Genomic DNA, 23,814 nt, shown 5'->3' on the forward strand with positions numbered 1-23,814 from the left:
GCAGGAGGGGAAGAGAGGGAAGCCCTGTTCCTCACTCCAGTTAGAACTGTTCTTGAGTCCTGCTTGACTTCCACCCTCATTTTATGATTCCCTTGCAAAATCTCTTCTGTGCATCTTTCTCTTTGTTCTGTTTCAGGGCTCCACGGTGAAAATAATGGCAGTCACAGAAAGTTGGGGGTTGTGGAATTCATCGACCAAAAAGAAAAGAAGCTCCGTCCTACAGAAGCCCCTTTCAAAGCTCTCCCTTCCCTGCAAGCTGTGAGCCAGGCTGGGGAAGGAAACAGAGCATCTCCTGGCTGGCCCATTTCAGCCCCTAGTGAACATCCTCAGGGGAGAGAGATGGCAAACACTACCTGGTCCATTTCACCATCTTCTCCTGGAGCAGCCTGGACACCAGAGATAGTTTCCCCCTCTGAGGCAGTCGCTTCAGAGACTGTGAAGAACAGGCCCGTTAGTTTGCACAACCCAGAAACAGCTCTGCTTGTGAGTGAGCCAAGTACCTCTGCCCCTCTCCTCACACTGCTCTCTAGGGGGACAATGGCCAGTTTTCCAGAACCCACGTCTCTGCCTGAGATCCACAACAGCATTCTAGCAGTGGGACAAAGAGGTGGATTGCCGGGTACGCCCCTCCTTGGTAGAGGGGACTGGTCTGAGGGCATGGCTCCCCTGGTTTCTTTTTCTTCTGGGTTACAGAGCCCCAGCCCAGACTGGTGGGCCAGACCCAAGAGCACCCCGGCAAGTACTCGGACCTCCCATCCCAGCCTTGGCAGTGGCCCAGGACCCCACAGATGTCAGCTGTGTCCCCAGGAGGAGACGGACTCGGCTCCCACTGCTGGAGGAAGGGCCCTGGCAAGCAGGAGCAGGGGATTTCTCTGGCGTCTTCTAAAGGCCTTGACCATGGCATCAGCCTCCAGGAACCTGTCACCCCTCAGAGGGGCCAGAGCACAGGGTCTAGGGGCTGGAGACCAACTCTTTTCTGCAGAACTGAGAAGAGATACAGCTTTGTCTGAGCCCCCAGGCGTGGTATTCCCTACCCATGGGACACACAATCCCCAGGCTGCTGAAGAGCCAGCCCAGACCCTCATAGAGGGAGAAAGAAGAGAAGCAGATTTTGGGGAGGAAGAAAAACTAAAACAAATAGCCTTTGGAGTAGCAACCGGTGTCCCAGATGGAGCAAGGCAGAAGCTCTCCCTAAGCATGGGTCAGGGCAGTACTTGGTCCAGGTGGGGACCCAAGCATGGGAGTTCAGAGAAAGATGTTCTAAAACAGCCCAGAAGGGATAGTTTCTCCGGGGATCATGTGGGAGCGCATCTCTCTCAAGCAAAGTCTCTATCCAGCAGCCACAATTTAAGTTGGGCATCAAGCATGGCTCTAACTCCAAGAGAAGGAATTCCTGTTCTGAGGAGGGGAAACGGAGATTTCATGGTCCCCGGGGCCGTCTCGGGAAACCCAATTATCCCAAGCTTGGGAGTAGCCAGCAATAGCACTAGGGAGGAATTTGGAAGCGGCCCTTCTACTCTTTTCCCAGAGAAGAAGGCACCGACCAGCTCTCAAGATGGGGAGCTTCATTCTCTGCAGATTCAGGCCTCCCAAAGTGAGGTGGGGCTTCCAAACACCCTGCCAGCAGCCAACAGTCAGACCCCTTCCTCGACCCCCGTGGCACCCGCCCTTTTCTTGAAGCCTCTGACTAACAAGATTCCAGCTCAGATGGAGTCGCTCGTGCTGGCTGCTTTCATCCAGACTCCTCACCTGAGCCATCTGATGGAGAATGTGACAAGAAACCGCTTTATTTTCCCTGTTTCTCAGAGAAACCCCCCCTACCTGGGAATGGAGACTCCAGATGAGGCTTTTCAGAGGTCTGGAGGAGCTCACTCTAAGGTCAGGACCACCGCAGTTGATGGGAAGGAAGAGAAACAAATTGGTTCCCTTTTCACTGTGGGGTCAGCATTTCCTGAAGGGGAAGTGGCCAGCCCTGCTGTCTCTGTAAATTCAGTCTTGTCCCTGGAGGATTCTGGGAACCAAAAGCCACATCCTTCTGGAAGAATAATACAGGGGAGCCTGGGAGTAACTGAAAAGAATCAGATTCTTTCCTCTGCCCCTCTCAGATGTCTCCCTGGAGGGATCCAACTTTTCCTAGGGGGATCCATGATCCCCCTGCTTCCTATGGAGCCTGAGAGAATTCCAAGGGGATATAAATCCAAGGAAACTTTGAAATTCCTGTCCTTAGGGGTGGGGAGAAAGGTAGCATCCTTTCTTTCCTGGATCTCCAACTCTAGCAGTGTCACACTGGGACATCTGGTGCCTCTACCCCGATCTCTAGAGGATCCTCGGAGCCAAACTTTTCTTCTTGCCGAGACCAAACCGGGAATGCTAAGACCAGAGAGGGCTGCTGATCCCAAGTTAGCTGGGCCAGGAATTGTACTTTTAAAAAGCCCATTAGGCCTCTTGAGCCTTGTGCCTCTTTGGGAGTGCTGGGACCCAAGTGGAGTCAGAAAATTGGCCTATTTTTCAGAGCCTGAGGCTTTGGAGAAGGAATATTCCCCTGCTTCTGATGAGAGCTCCTCTTCAGCTACAGAGGCCGTGGTCCTGCCCTTACAGACCCTTAAGACTCAAATCCCTTTCCTTGACAGACCACAAGAGAAAAAAGGGAGGGACCAATTTGGAATTACACCTCTTCCTTTGATCCAGACCACAGTAAAAATGACCCATTTGGTGAGGAATAAAGTAATACAGATGCTAAGGGAAGAACATGAAACCTCAAAGGAACAGGGAGGCAGAGACCCCAAATTCCTCCCCTTCAGGTCCAGTTTTGGTGAAGCTTTGCCCTTGAGAAATCCTTCCTTGGGGTTGGATGCCTCTTTCCAGAGGCATCCCCTGCTAGCTCTGGGGACTCAAACTAGTAACTGGGCTGAAGGGACACTTCCTCCCTTGGCCTCCTCAGCAGTGGGGTCGGAGCCGTGGCCGCAAGAAGGGGGAGCTGCTTGGACAAGAGTCCTCCCTGGGGAGCCCATGGTGAAGGAGGGCAGACTCAAATTTCAAGCCTACCACAAACTGCTTTCCCTGATCGGGCCCGGGATGGAGCCCCAGCTTACTGATGTCCCCTCTGCACGGGAGGCTCACAATGAGAAAGCCAGAGAAGAGGGCAAGACGCCTTCCCCAAGTCCTTCAAGGGCTGGACATGGCAATAAGCCCTCGACGGACTACTTCAACCCCAGAGAGACACTTAGTGTGAGTCTGCTCGACCATAAGGCTTGGATGGCGCAACACAGGGTCCAAAGTAGGCCTACTGATGATGAACATATCAGCCAGATGCTGCCATATGGAAGTCTCCCAGCTGTGAGGAGGGAAACTGTCCCAACCACTTTTAAAACAGAGAGGGAGGCTGAGGAACTCAGAAATGTGGTAGGGAAAAGTAAAAGCCTGGCTGAGTCCTCTGCTGTCCATTCTGAAAGAGCCAAGTCTTCCTCAAGCCAGTTACATTTGGTCAACCTATCTTCTCCACTGGACCAACCTATAAAGTCCACAAAGACTAAATCAAAAGTCCCTAGCTCCCAGGGAAGAAAGGGGGGATTAGTTTCTTTTTCCTCAATGGGTATCACTTTACCTTTAGACAAAACTTCTTATTTCAGAATGACCATTCTCCCTTCATTTTCCTCTTCCCCCTCTAGCTCCCCTTCCCTTTCCCCCTCTAGCTCCCCTTCCCTTTCCCCCTCTAGCTCCCCTTCCCTTTCCCCCTCTAGCTCCCCTTCCCTTTCCCCCTCTAGCTCCCCTTCCCTTTCCCCCTCTAGCTCCCCTTCCCTTTCCCCCTCTAGCTCCCCTTCCCTTTCCCCCTCTAGCTCCCCTTCCCTTTCCCCCTCTAGCTCCCCTTCCCTTTCCCCCTCTAGCTCCCCTTCCCTTTCCCCCTCTAGCTCCCCTTCCCTTTCCCCCTCTAGCTCCCCCTCCCTTTCCCCCCCTAGCTCCCCTTCCCTTTCCCCCTCTAGCTCCCCTTCCCTTTCCCCCTCTAGCTTCCCTTCCTTTCCCCTCTAGCTCCCCTTCCCTTTCCCCCTCTAGCTCCCCTTCCCTTTCCCCCTCTAGCTCCCCTTCCCTTTCCCCCTCTAGCTCCCCTTCTTTCTCTTCACCTCTTCCCCAGAATCTGGCCGTCACTAAATTATCCACAGTTGCTTCAGTCATAAGGAAAGCAACCACCCTACAGACACACCAACAGAGCCTTCCCCTCCATAAAAGTGGCTTTTTGCAGGGTCCACATAAGGCTAACATTGGTAATCCAGCTTCAAGGACTCCTCAGGCCTGTGACCAGACAGAGCAGGGAGGGAGCTGTGCCCAGAGCCCAGAGGACCCTGCTTCTGGGAACTCATCAGGGAACATCAACTCTCAAGGTCCAGGTCTGGGCTCTTTGCCCCATCCGAGGCAGTTGGAGCCAGTCTCTTTAGTGAGACTTGGAGCACAAAGACAAAGCTCTGAGCTGGAGGCTACATCTGGGCATTCTTGGCTCTGCCTCGATGGAGACTGCTGGGAGGTCATTTTGCAAAGCCTTGAGTCTTCCCAAGACCTTGAGACTACTAGTGTAAAAATCCTACGGGCCAAAAGCCCTGGGCCAAAGCCTCTCCAGAGGGAAGGGACAGGCACTGGTCCCCCCAGAGATGTCCAGATGCCAGAGGAGGGACGTGGGTCCATGCAGCCGTCACCCCCCACAGAGTCAGTTCATCCAGACTGGTCAAGCTCAGGGCCCCATTTTATGGGCACTTCCTTGAGATTTGCCCTTTCTGGGAGCAGGACAGAACCTTGGTTCTTTGACTGGTTCTGTGACTTTGAGACAGACTTGTGTGGCTGGCAGCAGAATGGGACCGGTGCTGTTTGGGTGCTCACTCGAGACCAGAACAGTGATCCCTGGAGGAGCAGCCACCCCATGGAGAGCTCTTGTCCTTTCCCTGGAGGTAAGTGGATACAAAGAGTAGAATGAAGCTGTTACCTTCTTATAGGGTGACTATATATCCTGAGCCTGAGAATGAGAGAACAGGGCCCTGGAGGAAATCGGGCAATGAGTGCTAAAGACACAATTTGTCCAGTTCGGTTCTTCTTCTTAGCATATGTCCTATAAGTGGAAAGGGTGACATTCCAAGTGCAGGCAGATAGAAGTCTATTAGTAGAAGGAATTTATCCAAATTTTAAATCTCAAAACTAGGTAAGTCATAACTTACCCTCAATTTACTTATCTATAAAATGGGAATAACATTGAGCCTTTTTCACAGGATTGTTAGATCAAATGAATTGTTGACACGGATATAAAAAGTACTTTATAATCTTAAAAGCACTATATAAATTAAGTTTTCTTTCCTTGTTGAGAGGAGATATATCTGGCAAGGTCACTAAGAATCGCATGAGCCTCTTAATGTTTCAGAACATTTCCTTCAAATGAGACCCCCAATTTCCTACCATCCAAAACCATTTGTTAAACCTACAAAGTACAAAGGCCCATCTTTGATGCCAGTGATGATAGCTAGAAAATGACACATCAATCTAACCAAAACACTAGGTGGCTTTTATTTCTCTTCTTACGTGTATAAAGCAGTTAGGCTTGGAGAAAATGACCATTTTACAGATACAGAAAATGGAAATTTAGAAAAACTTTCTTGTTCAAGTTGACATAGTTGACGCTTTGAACCCTGGTACCTGAGCTCCTACTTAAGTGATTTTTAAAAACTTCATTTGTCTATGTCTATTTTTTTACTTGTAAAATGAGATCAAAAACAGGATTTCCAAAATCATCTTTAATATTGATGTGTTGGGATTTTGTTGGGCCTGCTTGGTAGTCAGTAAGAATCCTAAAATTTTTAGTACTGAAGATGCTAGGTCTTTTTTAGTTGAATTTCTCTGTTTTTTTCCTTGCCTTTTTCCACACCCCAGGAAGCCATCTGTCTCTGAAGAGCCAGACTTCTCCACAAACAATCCCCAAAGCTGTTCTGATTAGCCCAATTTTGCATGGAGCCAGATGGGTGCGATTTTGGTATGGTCCCCTGCAGCCAGCCATGGGTAGGTGTCAAATTATCTGGGGGGGGGGCCTTGATTACAGGGTTCTGAGAGCCCACATGGCTGGACCCTTTTAAGGATACTTCTGGATTACATTCTCCCATCTTTCTGGATTGGATGGGAGCATTTAGTACAGATCTGGTTGGGTGTGCTGATTGCTACCTGAACCTATTTCTCCTACCCTTTGAGATGAATTAAATGTTACCTGGATTTTCATCTGGTTCCATCACCACTGCCTGTATATCAGAGGGACTTCAGCCTTTGGGTCCCTTTGCTTATCGAGTTCTATTGGGAACCATCCTCTGGGGATTTCCTCTAGAAATGAGATATAGCATAAAGTACTGTGTAAACCTCAATTACTACTATTATTACTATTAGAAGTAGTAAAGAATTGTGTGTGCCTCAAAGTATAATATAAATGCCATCTCCTAACAATAGAATATGTACACAACATACTACATATTTTAGGTGTTTATGCCTGTCATAATATTATGTGTCTGTCACACATTGACATTTATAATACACAAATGTGTACGTATATGTACATGTATTTCTACCTGCTGTCCATTCTGCTCCAAGGAATAAGGGAGCAGGGAGTAGTGTGTTTATGTTACATAAGAGAGCAAGAGGCATAGGGTGTACACACATACACATATACATGAATATTTTATGATTACAATTCATATAACTTATATATAATATATACCTATAAATATATACAAAGAATACAAACTTATAGGCACATATTTTATATATAATATATTTAATATCTCTATAAATGACTATACACACATATATATATATAATCTATAAACATAGATAATATATACTCTGTAAACATATATACATAGATAATATATACATAATAAACATATGTGTATATATACTCTTATAGCTTCTTTCCATCTTATGTAATGGAGGAACATTGGAGACCCTCCTTCTCTCTTATTCCCTGAATTAGAATGGACAGAGAAAGACAGACACTAGTGTTTTAAGTCTATCCATTCCAAACTAGGTTTCTCCCGAGGTGTGTGATTTCTAAGAGTCCCTGATTCTGATCTCCTTCCAAGGAGGTGGGTTTCTTTGACAGGATCCATTAGTGTCTATGTCTACTCTCGGGCTCAATTTGGGTGGCATCTAATCTGGTCCAGCATGGGGCACCGGAGCTTATCCTGGAGCTGGGTGGAAATGAAACTGTGGGCATCCCGGAAGGTACAGGTGAGTATTTCACTCTTTGTTATGGGTGGGAAGCTGGGGACAGGGACTCTGGGACTTTAGTCTCCAAAGTTTTGGGACTTTTGGGATACTAAAAAAAAATTCACCATTTTCTAAGAAGTTGGAAATGGAAATTTCTAAGAATAACAGAGTCAGAAAAAAAATTGATAATTGAGCATGTTGTCTAAAGAAATGTCCCCTGAGAGGAAAAAACCAAGAGGGTGTGTGTCCTGAATTTATTATCTACTTTTTTCAGTCTAGTTTGATTTTAGAGTTTAATGGTAAAGTACAGAGAATATAGATCCCTTTGGCCACAAAGTAACTGATGATCTCAAGGGTATTTTTGATTTCCTAAGGATGTGTGGTACCATATATGAGAGAAGAGAACTAAAGCGATGGAGGAGGAAGAAAGGTTTAAATTATAGATCTACATAATTAACTTTGAGATTTCTTATCCATTTTTAAATGACCTTGAATATCTTTCTTTGAACCTTTCTACAGGTGATGGTGGAGGGGATTCAAGGCCCAGAAGATGGTGCTCATGTGAGCATTGATAATCTTTCTGTCTCTAGTCACCAATGGCCAAAGGGAGAAACCAAGCTTCCTTGTCATTCTTTTGGGGATGTTTTAAATAAAGCTTAAATTAAAAAAATAAGTTTTGAGCTGTCATATTTGAGTTTTAATATTAAGGGGAACTTACATATAAAAATTCAATATACTTATTAAATATCTAATGTGAATCCAAAATATAGTGCTAGATATTAGGTAGCTTCTTTCCTTTATGGAATTTACATTTTATGGGGATTTCCAAGTAAAACTGAGATAATTTGAGAAGGGTAAGGTGGAATTAGGATGGACTGGGATAGGGAAGATAGTAAATTAGAGGTGAGGTGGTGAGAGCCTGAACAAGGAAAGGGAGGGATAGTCAGAGGTAAATTAGAAGAAATTATAGAGGTAGAATCCACAAGTTTTGAAGCATAATTTGAAGTTTGAGGGAGAATAAATTTGTGGATGACCCTGAGGTGATTGGGAGGTGGGTGGTGCCCTCCAGAGGAGTAGAAGTTTGGTGGGTCAGCAGACTGCCTTACCTGCAGTACAGAGTATAACAGTAAGGTATCCTATTACCTATTCCTTCTGCTATTAACTTGAATAGTTTAGTGGACACGGCCTGTTCAGTTAGTATAAGATGCTAATTACTTTGTTCTACTTGCAGCTTCAGCTGCAGAAAAAGTCTTGAGCCTTGTCCTCTAGGGCAAAGTACTTACCTATATATTTTGAGAAGAGATCTTGTGTAGGGTGCTGCAGACCACGGCCTGTCTCGGGAGCTTCCTCAAGATAAAGGTGAGAGTATGTGCAAATAAATGTGACAGTTTATAGATGATCAAGAGCCAACAACTTCTTTTTCCCCCCATGTATTAACAGGGAACTATTCTCCCACTACTTTTCTCGTGGAAATAATTGTAAGCAAAATTTTATGTAAACTAGGATGGAATCTGTAATTTCATTAGTTAAAGGGAACTCCCATGTGAGGATAATCTCTCTATCAATGCAGGTCAGCACATTCTCTGCAATTTACTGACAACGGTTAGAAGGCAGATAGATGGCACAGTGGATAGAGTGCCCAGCCTGGAATCAAGAAGGCTCATCTTCATGAGTTCAAATCCAGTGTCAGACACTTACTAGCTGTGTGATCTTGGGCAAGTCACTTCACTCTGTGTATTTCACTTTCTTTATCTGTAAAATGAGCCGGAGAAGAAAGTAACCACTCCAGCATCTTTGCTAAGAAAACTTCAAAAGGAACCAGACACACCTGAAGTTGTGACTTGTCCTGAGGCATGCAGTATGTGGCAGAAGTGATATTTGAACCCAGCTCTTTCTGCCTTGGAGATCAGCTCTTTACCTCCTCTACCAGCTTTCTCCTCATTTACTAAACTTGAAAGCCATACAGAAATGTAAGCTAGGAACTGTTCTTTCACAGGAATTTCAAGTTTGGACATTTGTTTGCAGCTTAGAAGGGGCTTTAGAGGAAGTCTGGTACTTGGCCAGGTCCTGCTGTGAAGTGTTCTTTCTTCTTGGTGGATTAATGCCTATTTCTACAGGGAGTGTCATGTTCTTGTCTCAGACAGACCATTACGGGGCTTCAGGAAATAGCATGAAGCACTGAATAGGCTGGTCCAGGCTCAAACTCAGTGGTTAGGATTAAAAGGGTGATGTGTCAGTGGCTTCAGTTCTCAAGCAGAAATTTGGGGGTTTGGAGCAAGCAACACAGAAAGGGTTCCCCAAATCAGCTTAAGATAAAACATCATTGTTGGGGGTGGGAGAGATCCCAGGTATGTATGTGCATGCTTGAGTAAAGAGACTAGGAAATCTTAAAGCTTTTGATGGTGGTGGGTGAAGGTGGACAGGAAGAAAGTCATCTGCTAGCTTCCCTTATTCTGCAAAATGGGTGTTAAACTGAATTGTTTCTAGTTGCTAGAGCGTGGCTTTGGGGCAAAGTACAATCCACCACCTTCCCTCAGTCCCCACAGCCTAAGCTACAGCTTTTAGTGCTAGGAACTCACACCATTAGTGATCCTGGGACTCCATCTGAGCTGTGGAAATGACAGGCAGTGTAAAGCTGAATATAGTGATGAGTTAGGGTGGGCTGAGGGATGGATGGAATAGGGAAGGCTGTTAGAGATGTGTGTGTGTGTGTGTGTGTGTGTGTTGGGGCTGGAGGTATCAAGTTAGACATTCTTTTAACTCCTCCCTGCCAGTCCATTAGTCTCCAGCACTGAGATTAAGCATGTCCCAGAGCTGTTTAAAGTGTTTTGCAGAGATTGCAGGGGACATCTGCAGGGTGTTTCTTTCCTTCACCTATAGGTGGTATGGGGAGGGAGGAGGAATTACTGAATGAGAGTGATATAGACCCTGTTTCTAGAAAGGGAGCGGGATAAAGAATGAACTCACCCTATTAATTTTTCTCCACATTACCTTCCATTTGCAGACACTATTGTTTAAGGGACACAGGATGATGGGTCAGCCTTCTCTTCACCTATTCATGCTGTTAATTATTAGGTCTGTTTCTTTGGACCAGATCAGCACACATTTTATCTTATTTGCCCTCAAGCTGGGAATACAGAGTATATTTCTTGGGGGAGAAGAAAGAAGGGGTTGAATAAGAAGGGAAACTGAGACAAGAGCTAAGGAAGAGGAAGAAAGGTCACCCAGGGAAAATAAATGAGAACTACCTTCCCCCTCCACCCCCATCCTAAAATCTCATCTAAGGGAGAGTGGGAAAACTTGCAGCTGCGACTTCGCTGCAGATTCGGAAATCTGGGCTTCTCTCCTGTTGCTTTTTCAGGCTGAGGTAGCATTTAGATGCCCAAGAAGAGATGAAATCTTGCCCCTTTTCCTTTGGTAGGGGTGTTTAGAGGGAGCCCTAGTATAGGTGGGGGTCCTAGACGCTCCAAAGGCAGCAGGGGGCGCTCTCCAACCGGTGATCAAAGGGGGGGCTTGGGCTCAGCGTAAGCCCGCCCTGTCGGGGGGAGGAGGGCGGACAGTGGTGGTCTCCGTGCCAAATTTCGGGTGGTCACTGGGGGCCGTGTGCCCACTAAATCTCCGGGATTTTCAGGTTGGGGCAACGCAGCTTGGGGGTGATTGCTTCTCCTCCGCCCCCTCCCCGGGGCTTGGAGCTGCTAGATGGGGTTTTGCTTGCAGACGCAAATCACCCCCTAGTCTCACCACACCCCACACTTCAAGCGTCTCCCCCCATCCTGCCCCAACCTCCCCTCGCAGACCGCCCAGTCCGCATAGATGGTCCAGCCCTGGCTCCTAGCTCCCAGCCCCTCTCCCCAATCCAGCCGAACCCACACATCCTCCCGCCCCACCTCAACTGACTGACCTCCGCAACCACACGTCCTGAGCCCCTTTCTTATGTAATACGCGCTTCCAGCACTCTTGACATCCCCACTCCCCTGGAATAGTCTTCCCTTCCCCTCAGCTGCAGGCAAGCTCGCCACACCCAGCCCCGCCCCCCAGGATCCCTGGGCTGTGGCCCTCCCTCCAAAACTAAGGGTGAGGGAAAAGCAGAAGAGGCAGCGAAGCTCCCCAAGAGAAGCTGCGCTGCCGCGGGCTCCCCAGCTGTCCGCCCTTTGGTTGTGCTCACCCTCTCTCCACCTCTTCCATCCCTGCTTTCCTCCCTCTTCATCCTTCCCTCCCTCCCTCTCTTCCTGCCCTCTTCCCCCCCCCCCCCCCCCCCCCCTTACTCCTTTCCTTCCCTCCCTTCCACGTCTCCTCCCTACTCGGTCTCCTCCCTTCCACTCCCCCTGCCCGGGGCTGCCTGCTCGGCTGCCTGCCTGCTCGCCTGACATCACGGTTCCAGCTCCGCTCGGGGTTGGAAAGGAGAGAGCCTGCACCTCTTACAGTGCTTTTGTGCAGGAGCAAGAGATGCTTGGAGCTTCCCTCTCACTGCCCTCCTACCCCTAGCCCACCTAATCCGGGCTTGGGACAGCCTCGCGTCCGGAGGGAGGTCACAACTTTCCGCAGGAGTAGAGCGCACCGCTGGGGCACCTCAAAAGGAAAGGGACAGAAGCCCCCAGGAACTTCACAAACTTCTTGGGGGCACACCAGAGGGAAGGCAGCAGCCACAGCCCAGAGGACAATGTAGAGTCGCCAGCTACTGAACAAAACTCTGCCCTCACTTCTCTTCACCTTACCTCGGACCTCTAACCGGGCATGGGGGCTGGATGCTGCGCTTCATCCCGGGACAGAATGGGCTGGTGCTCCAGGTCTTTGGCTTAGCCCCTGGGGTGCCAACCCCACGGGACCGCCCCCTTCTCCAGCCCCCGCTGCAGGAGGTCCTGCTTTTAACTCCAGATTGTCCCGCAGAAAGGCGGCAGGGCTGGCACTCGCAGCCCCTCCCTGGCAATTGCCTTTGGACTACTCCAGTCCTATGCTATGGATAGCCCAGAGCCCTACTCTGTGCAGGCCACGGCAGCCATTGCAGCTGTCATCACCTTTCTCATCCTTTTCACTATCTTTGGCAATGCCCTAGTCATCCTGGCCGTGTTGACTAGCCGCTCTCTTCGAGCCCCACAGAACTTGTTCCTGGTTTCCCTGGCTGCAGCCGACATCTTGGTGGCCACCCTCATCATACCCTTCTCCCTGGCCAATGAACTGCTGGGATACTGGTACTTCCGACACACCTGGTGTGAGGTCTACCTGGCCTTGGATGTCCTTTTCTGTACCTCCTCCATCGTGCACCTGTGTGCCATCAGTCTGGACCGCTACTGGTCAGTGAGCCGGGCCCTGGAGTACAACTCCAAGAGGACCCCCCGCCGGATTAAGGGCATCATTCTCACTGTCTGGCTCATTGCCGCCTTTATCTCACTGCCCCCCCTCATCTACAAGGGTGACAAGGACAAGAAACCTGGAGGCCGACCCCAGTGTAAGCTTAACGAGGAGGCTTGGTACATCCTGTCCTCCAGCATTGGTTCCTTCTTTGCACCCTGCCTCATCATGATCCTGGTCTACTTGCGGATCTACCTGATTGCCAAGCGCCGTAACCGCCAGGGGCCCCATGGCAAACGGGCCCCTGGGGATGGGGACACTGGGCCCTCTGGTCCTGGTGGGGCATCTGCGATATCCAAGCTGCCACCCTCTGTTCTCCCAGCTGTGGGTGAAGCCAATGGGCATTCCAAGCCTCCCGGGGAGAGAGAGGGAGGGGAACCGATCGGAGATCCAACGCCACCTTCTACGCCTCCCAACCAGAGCTCCGTGGGGCCGGAGGATGGCAATCACAGGCGGGAGGAGGAGGAGGAGGAGGAAGAAGAGGAAGAGGAAGAAGAGTGTGGGCCTCCAGCCCTTCCAACTTCCTCCTCTCCCCAAGGAACCTCAAACTTTCAACCTCCCCAGGGCTCCCAGATACTGGCTACACTCCGGGGCCAGGTACTCTTGGCCCGCCAACCTGCTTCTCTGGGGCTGCAGCCATGGAGACGAAGGACCCAGATGAACCGAGAAAAACGCTTCACCTTTGTGCTGGCCGTAGTGATCGGAGTCTTCGTCCTCTGCTGGTTTCCTTTCTTCTTCAGTTATAGCCTAGGAGCCATCTGCCCCCAGCATTGCAAGGTCCCTCATGGCCTTTTTCAGTTTTTCTTCTGGATTGGTTATTGCAACAGTTCCCTCAACCCTGTCATCTATACAATTTTCAACCAGGATTTCCGCAGGGCCTTCCGTAGGATCCTTTGCCGCCAATGGACTCAGACAGCTTGGTGAATTGGGGGATCCAGTTAGGGTCCTTGAGCCTGCCCTGTTTTATAGAGTGGAGCCATCAGGCTGGGTAGCTCCCAGTGGCCTTTTCTCTCTACCTGGTACTGATTGTAGCTCTAAGCTCTTTAAATCCTCCTCTTCTTGATCAGTTAGGGAGCCTGCTGAGGAGAGTATTACGTGTGAATGAGTGTGTGTTTGTGAGTGTGTGTGTATGTGTCCTGGAGCATAATTTTATTTTTCCAGAACTTGGTGGGTTGGAGCATTTGCCTTCCATCCTGTGCAGAGGGTGAGGCAAAGTGAGAGCAGGATCAGAGGCCAAATCCTGGAGAAGACCTCACAATGACAGAGAGATGGCTTTTTTTCCCTCAGCCCTGCAGTCCCCAATCAAACTGGGTACCTTTCCCTTCTCAGGAAACCTGGCTTCTTCAATCTGCCTTGCCCGAGTTCCTGGGGAGGGCACTTACCTGGGAATGTTTCCAAAGAGCAAGGAAAGCCAGACTTAAACATTTCCAGGGAAGGCAAGTATCTGAGGTGGCAATGGAGCCATAGCCTCCCTCCCCAACGGTACCCACTGCCTTGCAGGGCTCTGAGAATTATTGGCAGTTTTGTATCCTGGCACTTCCCTTTGGGTTGGGGCTCCTTTTCAGGAAGAGTCTCTGCTTTGTTCCCTTGACTAGCTCCCATGTGGGAGTCAATATGCCCTGCCTCTGCTTCACCCGGTGAGCCTGGATCACAGGCATTTCCCTACTCGCTGCCTCAGTCTCCCCCCTCTGCAAAAACCAGGGCAACAATAGCTTGCCGCCTACTCACAGCAAGAAGATGAAAGGGTTTGCAAAAAGCTTTGAGCTCCGTGGGGGAAGGCTCTAGAGAAATAGAAAGGTACCCGGTTTGATTGGGGACTGCAAGGCTGAGGAAATGTGATTATCCGGTAATATAAAAAAATCTCCTTTTCTCTGTGTTTACCACCACCTGTCTTCCTTTGGAATTTAGTTCTGTGCCTGTGTTGTATGAATTTCTACCCCAAACCTGGAAGCCAAGAGAAAGAGAAGAGTGTGGCTCCTTCTTTTAAAGGGTTTCATTGAAAATATGCTCCTCCTGCCTCCAAAGGTTTGAGTTATTATTTTGCATGACAACTTCTTGACATTTCACCTGAACACTAGGAGTTTCTTGTGCTGCCTTCTGTCCCCCGACACTGGATAAGTCTTTTGTCATGAGCCAGGAAAATTATTTCCCCCAAGATGGCTAAAAATACCCTGTCTGTGGGAACAAGCTAAGAGGGATGGATGATAGATGGGTGTCAGAGATTTCAGGGGAATGGGGGTTGTGCGTCGGACGGGGCTGTTGTAGGAGCAGGTGAGGGGAGCTCTGCATTTCTCGTGGAAGTGCTAGGGAAGTCGGGATGCCCTGGCTTGGGAACCTCACCGTTTTGACCTCAGGGTGTACATGAGGATCAGCGCCATTAGAGACTGAATTTCCAGATTCCACACCTTAGAGCAGCTTATCATCTGGCTCCTTCCCGGTCTCTGAATGTGGTGTCTGGTACAACTGAGAATATATGAATGATATTCCCAGTACCCTCCCAGGGGAATGTCTGGCCATATGCCTATGATACAGTAGTAATGGAAAGTGGAGCCCACTGGACTATTCAGTTCCTAGATAGGTGTGGGCAGTGCTGTAGGCCTGATTGCCTTCTAGCACTCCTGGGGTCCTGACCTCAGACTGGTACCTCTAGGGAGCTTTGATTTTGGTGAAGAGAAGAGAGGAAGTGAGGAGGGTCCCTGGTTTAGCAATCGGGGGGGTGGGGGGGTGGGAGGGCTAGATAAATGGACATCACCAAGATCAGAGAATGTCTTCTTTGGGAAGAGGGGAGAACTGGCCTTGACTGTAACAGTCAGCAGGAAAGTGAGGAACATTTCCAGGGTGTAGACATGACCACCACTGTGGAGCCACAGACTGTGGGAGGGGACAGCCAGGCAACCTATGCTTTCTGGTCTTGTTATTTGTGCCCTGTGGCATTCTCCTGTTTTGTCATGGCCCAGCAACGCCGCATGCAGGTGTTTCTAAGAAGTCTGAGCTTTTTTTTTTTTTTAAACAATAAAGGTTATTTTTTAATAAGGAAGTTGTGTGCTCAATACCCAGGAAACTGCTAGGAGACTATTATTCCCATTCTTTCCCAGCTCCTAGCACTGAGATCTCAGGGCTTTGGTTGAAATGTGGCTGGGGCAACTCTGTTTCTTCCCTAGGACCTGAGCAGCTCTGGGAACTCCCAACCTTATAACCAGATTGTAAAGGGAACTTAAAAGCAGTAAGATGACAAAGACTGTGTATCTTTCTGCCCTTTTTGTGGGGGTTCTGGGATGGTGTCTCTGGGACTTCCTGTCTCACAGCCTTGGCCAAAAAGAATGGAGGGTGGGATAGGCAGAATTTCTCCCATGGGTGGATTGGCAGGGCTAAATGTATGGCCTGAGTGGGCTAAGGGTGTGCTCCCCTGTTGGGGACAACTGAAATGAGTCCTGCTAGAACACAGGGAAGAAGGGAAAGTGGGAATAGCTACTACTTTTTTTCAGAGAAATATCTCCAGGATATTTTCAGCTTTAGAAAAGGACAAATGAAATGGTTTGGGGTTTTTATGTGTCCAACAATGGAACCCCCATAGTCTTGTGACTTCTTAGGCACATAGGGGTTCTTACTTCTGGGGCATGAATAAAGCTAAAAAAAAAGGAGGAGGGGGATCGAACATGTTCCAATTAGCAGAGTCATCTCCCTTTCTTTTTGCTCATTTATTGTGGGTAATCTCCAGCCTAAGCTTTGATGGGTAGTTGGGACCTTCATTGTTAGGAAAGGAGCAAGCAAGTTAAAAAGCTGTATTTTATTTAAGTTCCTCTTATAAGGTAGATGCAGCTGGAGCTGAACAATAAACGCTATGATCTTTTGACCTGGGCAAACACAGGGCTCAAACAGAAGACAAACACCAAATTACTTTTAAAAAGAGAGCATAAAACATCAGCTTTAGGCCTGACTTAATTTCCTGGGTACTAGCTTCCCAGGGAATCTTGTATAGGGAGCCTAGGGTTTTGGCTTTCCATTACCTCCTAAATTCTACTAATTATTGAACCCATAACTTGAGGCACTATGCTTTCTGACTTTCCTGGATCTTAAGTCAGTTTGACATCTTGGGTTCTCATGCTTAAACTGCAATGATCATTTCCCTTACAGCAGGATCATCCCAGCTTCCCTACCCCTCAATGTTCTTTCTCTCTTACCAGTCCCAGTTTCTTTCACTTGTTCCCATCCAGTTCCTTTCCAGCTCTCTCCATATATCCCAAGAGATTTTTCTAAAGCTTATTCACCAGGGAAAGAGAATATGTAAATTCAGGAATAATATACCAGAGGAAGGTAATTAGAAATGTCCAACAAATAAATTTACCCAGCTCCAAATTAGTTTGCTTCTAAACTTCCAAAGCTATTCAACCTAGTTATAATTCCCTAGTTCTAGCACAGATGGTCCACCATTCTTTAGATAGAAGACTCAAGTGTACAGGTAACTCAGGACCAAACTGTTCTGGGGATTGGAGTTGGTCACTGGGTTTAGGGTTAGAGTGATCCATTTCACTGTCTCAGGTTTAGTCTTAGCCAATCAGGAGCTCTCTTGATGTGCATTGTTGAGTTTTGGTGTTCCATCCATAATGAATCTCTTAGCTAATTCACTTCTTCCCCAGACCAGAGAGATAAATAAGGAGATACAACAAGGTGAAGAAGCCAGTGTTCTTTTCATCTCAAAAATCAGATTACTGCAACTCAGCATACAAGTCATTCCCAAAGCTCACAGAGAATGGCTCTCTTCCTTAGAAGGGAAAATATACATTAGGTTGTTCTGGGTCTTTTCCAACTCTTGTGCAGTTGTGAGAGTAAGGCAGGGAGGAAGTATGAGGAAGGGCTGCCTCATAGAGAGGAAAAGTAATTGGTCAAGAGGCAAACAGATAGAATCTTCAATTTTGGAGTCAGGTAGCCCTGAATTCAAAACCAGCCTAAGACACTTTCTAGTTGTGTGATCCTGCTTGGGACAAGTCACAATCTCAGTTTGCCTCAGTTTTTCATCAGTTAAAACAAGGATAATAACAGCATGTACCTCCTAGGGTTGTTGTGGGGATAAAATGAAATATTATTTGTAAAGCTTTTTGCAAACTTTAAAAAGCACTACATGAATGCTATTATTATAATTGCCTGGTTCCACACATATCTCAATCCCACATTTCCCCAAGATGCCTTCTTCAGCCGGATTTGTCACAGACTCTGCCCAGCCCTCTCATTATCACATTACTAGCAATGAGGATAGGGCGGATTGGGATTCATTTGTTACATTGTCTGGCTCATCCTTAGAGAGAACTAAGCTTAGTCTATTCTAGTACTTGTTACACAGTAGGCACTTAATAAATGTTGGTTGACTGACTGACTGTCTCTGAGGGGATAGAACATAGCGCTGATAATTTTCAGTGGGAGTCAGTGAAAGTAAAGAAAACAGGATGAGGAAAGCCATTTTGAGCAATCCATCAAAATCAATCAGAAAACATTCATTAATCACCTACCCTGTGCTAAGCATCCTGCTAAACTCTGGGATTATGAAAAAGATACAATCTCAAACCAAAAAACCACTCCAAACCCAGTTCTTGCTATCAAAGAGCTTACATATGAATTTATAACTTTTTAATTTGGGGACCAGAAACTTTGATAATTCTATTTCAATATAATTGTTTTCCTTTGCTTTCCTATATATTTTATATTAGCCATTATTCTGAAAAGAACCCCATAGGCTTTACCAGACTGCAAAAGGGATCCACAACACAAAAGAACCCCTATTCTGATGATGGTATCAGCATGGTCCAAACAAGATATGTACAGAGTAGATGGAAGTTAATTTCAGAAGAGAAGGAACTAGCAGTTAAGAGAAGGGGAGACACTGAGATGTTTAAGAGATAATATTTTAACTAAGACTTGAAGGAAGCCAAGGAACCTGTGAAATGGGGGTATCTTATTTGAAGAACAGCAAATTAGCTAGTGTATTTGAATATTAGAATGGGAAGGGTATAAAAAGTCAGAAGGATAAAAAGGTAGGAAAGGACAATTTAAATATCAAACAGAGAACTTGCTATCCTTGAGTTAATAGGAATTCTCTTGAATTTATTGAGCTAGAAGGTGACATGGTCAGACCTGTGCTTGAGGACAGCTACTTTGGCAGCCATATTCTCTTTGAATGGGGAATGATGCTTGGGGATTATATTGGGGAAGATCTGGGTGAACAATATAAATTTGTTAAGTTGAGTTGATGATGTGGGGTTGAGGGATATTAAGCTCCTCCAAAGTATTTCTCAGTTTTATAGTGATATCTCTTAGAGATCCCTGAGATAGAGCTACCAATCCAACAATATCTTTTAATATTGGCTTATTGGATACACTGTTAGAATAAGATCCAAATATACTTATACTCCAGTTCTACATATGAACATATACTAGTTGTGGGAAAATTGCTTAAATTCTCTGAACCTCATTTTGTCCCATTTCCAAGAAAAGGGATTAATAATGCCTATAGAACCTACTTCATGGGGTCATTGTGAGTCTTAAATAAGAAAAGCACTTATGTCAAGGGCTCTGTATACCTTAAAATACATATAGAGGTTGTGCCAAAAGTCTGAGTGCAGGTTTAAGTCTCAATAGCTTAAAATTGCACAGACTTTTGGAACACCCCGTATAAATGCACATACATTCTTATTACTGAGAGGCACATCTCGTACTGGATAGAGAGCCGTCCTTAGAGCCCTAAAGAATGAGTTTCATATTTTGCCTTTGACACTTAATTATGTGATGCTGGGCAAATCATGTAACCTCTCATTTCACTAGGGCCAGCAACTCTCTAAAACAATGCAATGCAGAGAAGGTGCTGACCAGCATTGGTAGAAAGGCTTTCTTAATCTGGGAGTTTTCAGTCAAGTCAAGACAATAAATATTTATTAAGTGCCTGCTCTATTGAGCCACTATTTCTAGTGCTGGAGTTACAAAGAAAGGCAAAAACCAGTTTTTGCTCTCAAAAGTTCATATAATGGGAGAGACAACAGGCAAACAATTATATATGAACAAAATATGTACAGGACAAATTAGAGATATTGTCAGGGCGGAGGCACTGAATTTTAAGGAATCAGGAAAAGCTTCTTACAGAAAGTGGAATTTTAGCTGAGATTTTTTTAAAAATCAAGAGACAGAGATGTATAGTGAGAGAATTCTCTCTCTAGGCATGGGAAGCACTCCACAACTGAATATAGCAAGTAAAAGTGAGTAAAGGCAAAAGATGGACAGGCTTGTGTGAAGAATAGCAAAGAAGCCAGTATCACTGGATAGTAAAATATATTCAATGTGTCAATAACATCATAAGTCCAGTCTTCATCTCTATCTTCAGTTTCTATCTGATTAACACTGAACTGGGCTCTAGAGGTAAAGACAGAGAATCATAAGCTTTCTTGCCTCACCAAATTTCTCTTGGTCCAGAGATATACTCAGAATGCTGAGTGTCCTTGGTTTAGAGCAGGGAGTACAGGGATGGAAAGAAAATGTGAATTGTCTGTATCAAATGTTGGATAGTGAAAGTGAAAGGTGAGAGTGGGGATATTCATTCACTTAATGAAGGACCTGGAAAGATGATGATTCTTGAGAGTTTTTTTGGCACTAAAGACGGAATATTGTTCTAGGGATAAATGGACTGTTTTTCCAAAATTGGGTAGCAAATTTTCTGATTATCTGTTCTTATTTTTTTTAACATGTAAAGTCAAGCAAAACATATTTTCATGTTACCCTTGTTGGAAAACACACACACATACATACATACACAAGAAAATAAAGTGAAACAAATTTGCTTCAATTTACACTAAAATCCATTGGTTCTCTCTGGAGGTGGATAGTATTTTTCATCATGAGCCCTTTGGAAATGGGAATCATTGTATTGATCAGAGTAGCTAAGTCTTTCACATTTGATCATTGTTACAACGTTGCTATTACTGGGCACAATGTTCTCCTGATTCTGCTCACTCCACTCTGCATCAACTCATGTCTTTCCATGATTTACTGAAATCATCCTCTTCATTATTTTTCACAGCACAACATATTACAGTATTCCATCATAATCATATACCACAACTTGTTCAGCCATTTCTCCAATTAATGAACATCTCTCAATTCCTTTGCCAATATAAAAAAAAGCTGCTATAAATATGTTTGTACCTATGGATCCTTTTCCATTTTCCTTGGTTTCTTTGGGATACAGACTTAGTAGCAGTATTGCTGGGTCAAAGGGTATACACACTTTTATAGCCTTTTGGATATAGTTCCACATTGTTCTCTACAAGGGTTGGGCCTGTTCACAATAGTGCATTGATGTGTCTATTTTCCCACATCTCTTTTGGCATTTGTCATTTTCCATTTCTGTCATGTTAGCCAATCTGATGGATATAAGATGATATCTGAGAAATGTTTTAATTTGTATTTTTCTAATCAATAGTGATTTAGAACATGTTTTCCCATACCTATTAATTCTTTGATTTCTTCTTTTGAAAATTTCATGTTCTTATCCTTCGACCATTTATAAATTGGGGAATGGCTCTAATTTTTATAAATTTGTCTTAGTTCCCTAAATATTTGAGAAATGAGAACTTTATCAGAGAAATTTGTTGCAAAATTTTCCCATTTCCTGTTTTCCTTTTAATTTTGTCTACATTTCTTTTGTCCATACAGAAACTTTTAAATTTAATATTGATTAACTGTTCTTTTGTGGAAGGCAGCACATTATAGTGGAAAGTTCCCTGATCTTAGAGTCAGAAGCCATGGATTTCTGTAACAAATTTGTCTCAGACTATTGCTTGATCTTCGGACAAGTCATTTTTGCCTCTTTAGGGCACAGGTTAGTTATCTCCAGAGGTGAGTCAGTTCAAGTTGACAGACATTTATTAATCATCATGGCATTGTGGCTACATGCTAGAGATACAAAGAACAAGGAGTCTGCATTCCCCATAGATCATGGAGCGGCTACAGTATGCATGCAGATAAGTTAATGCAACATAATGTCAGGAGGGAAAACACTGGAGAAGATCAGGGAAGGCTTCTAGAGGTGGTACCCAACCTGAGCCTGGAGGGAACATAAAGATTCTGAAAATCTGAGATGAGGAATAAGGATAGTTTAGTATACTAAAGCATAAGGGTAGGAGATGGAACATTGATTTCAGGGAGCAGCTAGTAGCTAAGTTTGGTTAGAAAATAGATTTTGTAAAGGAAATATGAAATACTATAAAAGTAGGTTAGACCTGGCTTGTGGAGTATTTTAAATATCAAGATGAGGAATAATATAATTATAATTTAAAATAATAAGTAATATAGGAATAATATTAAAATGTGAAGTAAAAATTATTATTATAATATTTATTCTAGAGATCACAGGGAACTAGTAGGAGGAAAGGTTTATTTTTATTTGTTTTTTCAAGATGATATTCAGATCTTTGTTTTAGAAAGATAATTTGGTCAGCTGTGTGGAAATAGGGTAGCCAAATAGCTATCTAGGACTCAGAGAAGGTACAGGTATGAGAGATATTGTGGAGACAGAATCATCCTCGAGCTTGCTAGTGGAGGGAAAAGAATTAAAACATTGGGAAAAAAAGATGGTGTGGTCCGGAGTTTAAATCCAGCTTTAGACACTTAACACTTACCAGCTATGTGGGCAAATCACTTAATCCCAATTGTTTCACTAAAAAAAAAAAGACTTGCCAGTGGACTAGTTTTTGTGGGGAAGAGAGGAGAAAAGTGGGAGTCAAGGAAAACTTCAGGGTTACAAACCTGAGTGACAGGAAAGGTGCCCTCAGTAGAACTAAAGAGGTTAGGAAGGCTGGTTTAGGAGGAAGAATGAGTTCCATTTGTAATATCGTGTTTTAGATGCTAACTATATGTAAGAAAGATGTCAAGTAGGTAATTAGTGTTAGGGGCCATTAATTCAGGAGAGAATGAGACTAGATATATAAATTTGTGAATTACCTAATGAAACCGAATAGTGGCTGAAATCAGCAAAGGAGAGAGCAGACAAAGAAAAAGGAGAGATGACCGTGGTCTGAGCTTTGGGGAAATCTGCTCTTGATGGGGAAGAAGATGGGCAATGATCTCACACAGGAGATTAAGAAAGCTGTCAGATAGGAAGAAAACTGAGAGTGAGGAATATTATAGAAGCCTCAGGAGGCGTGGATATGTAGAAGGATGGGGTAGACAACAATATCTAGTACTACATACAGGTCAAGAAGGAGAGAGGATCAAGAGAAGGAAGCTAAGAGAAAATTGGTGACCTCAAAGAAAGCAATTTCAGTAGTGTGATGGAGTTGGAAATCAGTTTGCAAAAAGCTGAAAAGTAAATTGGTGGTAAGAAAGTGGAGGCAGCCTGTGTAGACAACTTTTTCTAGAAGTTAGTCAGAGAAAAGGAAGGGGAGATTTGGGCAATAATTTGAGAAGATGGTGGGTTAAAATGAAGGCTTTTTTTAAAGGATGACAATATATGATAGTGTATAGTGATATCTATCACCTGATAGAGATAGATCTTGGGGAAGGAGCCAAGACGAAAAGAGAAATTGAAGATTATAGAAGAGTGATTACTGGGGAAAGTTAATAGGAGGGAATGAGATCCAGGGCACAAGTAGAGGGGCTAGCTTCGGCAAAGAGGAGGGCTTCCTTTTATTTAGAAACTTGATTGAGAAGCAGAGTTTTTAGGTATAGTAGGAGTTTTTAGGGTGTATAATCAAGCTTGTGTTGATGGCTTCTCTTGCCTCTCCCTTAAAGTAGAGGTAAGGTTCTCTGTTAAAAGGGAGGAATGGATTGGTGTTTTGAAAAAGGAAGAGAAAGAGACCGATTAATTGGACTGGCTTTCTGGTGTTTCAGGATTCATGAAAAGTAGTAGAGTCACATTAAAGAGGGAGACTAGAGATGAATTTTCTTTCAAAGAAAATCAGGTTTCTATGAGTACAAAAAGATGAATAGAGTATGAGAAGAGATCTAAGATGAAAGGGAATTTGGTAATAATGGAACTAAAGTGCTGGAGGGAATAATGAAAGGGGAGGAAAAGGATAGGAAGTGGTAGGCTTGGGGTCCTGAGCTGGACAGAGATGAGAATTCAGGAAGAGGTAGCAGCAGATGGAGACTTTGAACCACATGGATTAGGGGAGCTTTTGCTAGCTCAAGAACTGGGGCCATTCCTATTGATTAGGGCACTTAGTTGAATAGAGTCAATTTAATTCAACAAACATTTATAAG

General features: G+C 45.3%; 2 protein-coding genes and 1 long non-coding RNA gene across 4 annotated transcripts in view; 2 read left to right on the forward strand and 1 right to left on the reverse strand.

Moving 5' to 3' along the window:
- The window catches only part of ASTL (astacin like metalloendopeptidase), a 36,291-nt gene extending 28,208 nt beyond the window's left edge, over positions 1-8,083 (forward strand). Inside the window, exons 9-13 of the mRNA XM_031950954.1 lie at positions 137-3,616; positions 4,071-4,934; positions 5,905-6,030; positions 7,118-7,245; positions 7,744-8,083. Of these exons, the coding sequence (XP_031806814.1) occupies positions 137-3,616; positions 4,071-4,934; positions 5,905-6,030; positions 7,118-7,245; positions 7,744-7,884 (4,739 nt within the window). The 3' untranslated portion in view covers positions 7,885-8,083. The remainder of the gene's footprint in view (positions 1-136; positions 3,617-4,070; positions 4,935-5,904; positions 6,031-7,117; positions 7,246-7,743) is intronic.
- On the reverse strand, positions 4,244-11,431 carry LOC116421430. 2 transcript variants are annotated; one of them, XR_004231787.1, is made up of 4 exons: positions 11,126-11,431; positions 8,508-8,567; positions 6,233-6,342; positions 4,244-4,928 (listed from the first exon to the last, which is right to left on the reverse strand). It is a non-coding gene; the product is annotated as an uncharacterized LOC116421430 (long non-coding RNA). The 2 variants fall into 2 exon arrangements; XR_004231786.1 differs by lacking the exon at positions 11,126-11,431 and having other exon boundaries at positions 8,508-8,877.
- A 75-nt stretch (positions 11,432-11,506) lies between these two features.
- ADRA2B (adrenoceptor alpha 2B) lies at positions 11,507-15,675 on the forward strand. The gene has a single exon (XM_003758102.4). The coding sequence runs from the start codon at positions 12,181-12,183 to the stop codon at positions 13,495-13,497; it is 1,317 nt and encodes a 438-aa protein (XP_003758150.1). The 5' UTR covers positions 11,507-12,180; the 3' UTR covers positions 13,498-15,675.
- The last annotated feature ends 8,139 nt before the right edge of the window (positions 15,676-23,814 follow it).

The sequence above is a fragment of the Sarcophilus harrisii genome, chromosome 2 (assembly GCF_902635505.1).
Source record: "Sarcophilus harrisii chromosome 2, mSarHar1.11, whole genome shotgun sequence".
Classification (NCBI taxonomy): domain Eukaryota; kingdom Metazoa; phylum Chordata; class Mammalia; order Dasyuromorphia; family Dasyuridae; genus Sarcophilus; species Sarcophilus harrisii.

Coding starts and splice junctions, on each gene's coding strand:
- ADRA2B (XM_003758102.4), top strand. CDS start 12,181: ATGGATAGCCCAGAGCCCTACTCTGTGCAGGCCACGGCAGCCATTGCA.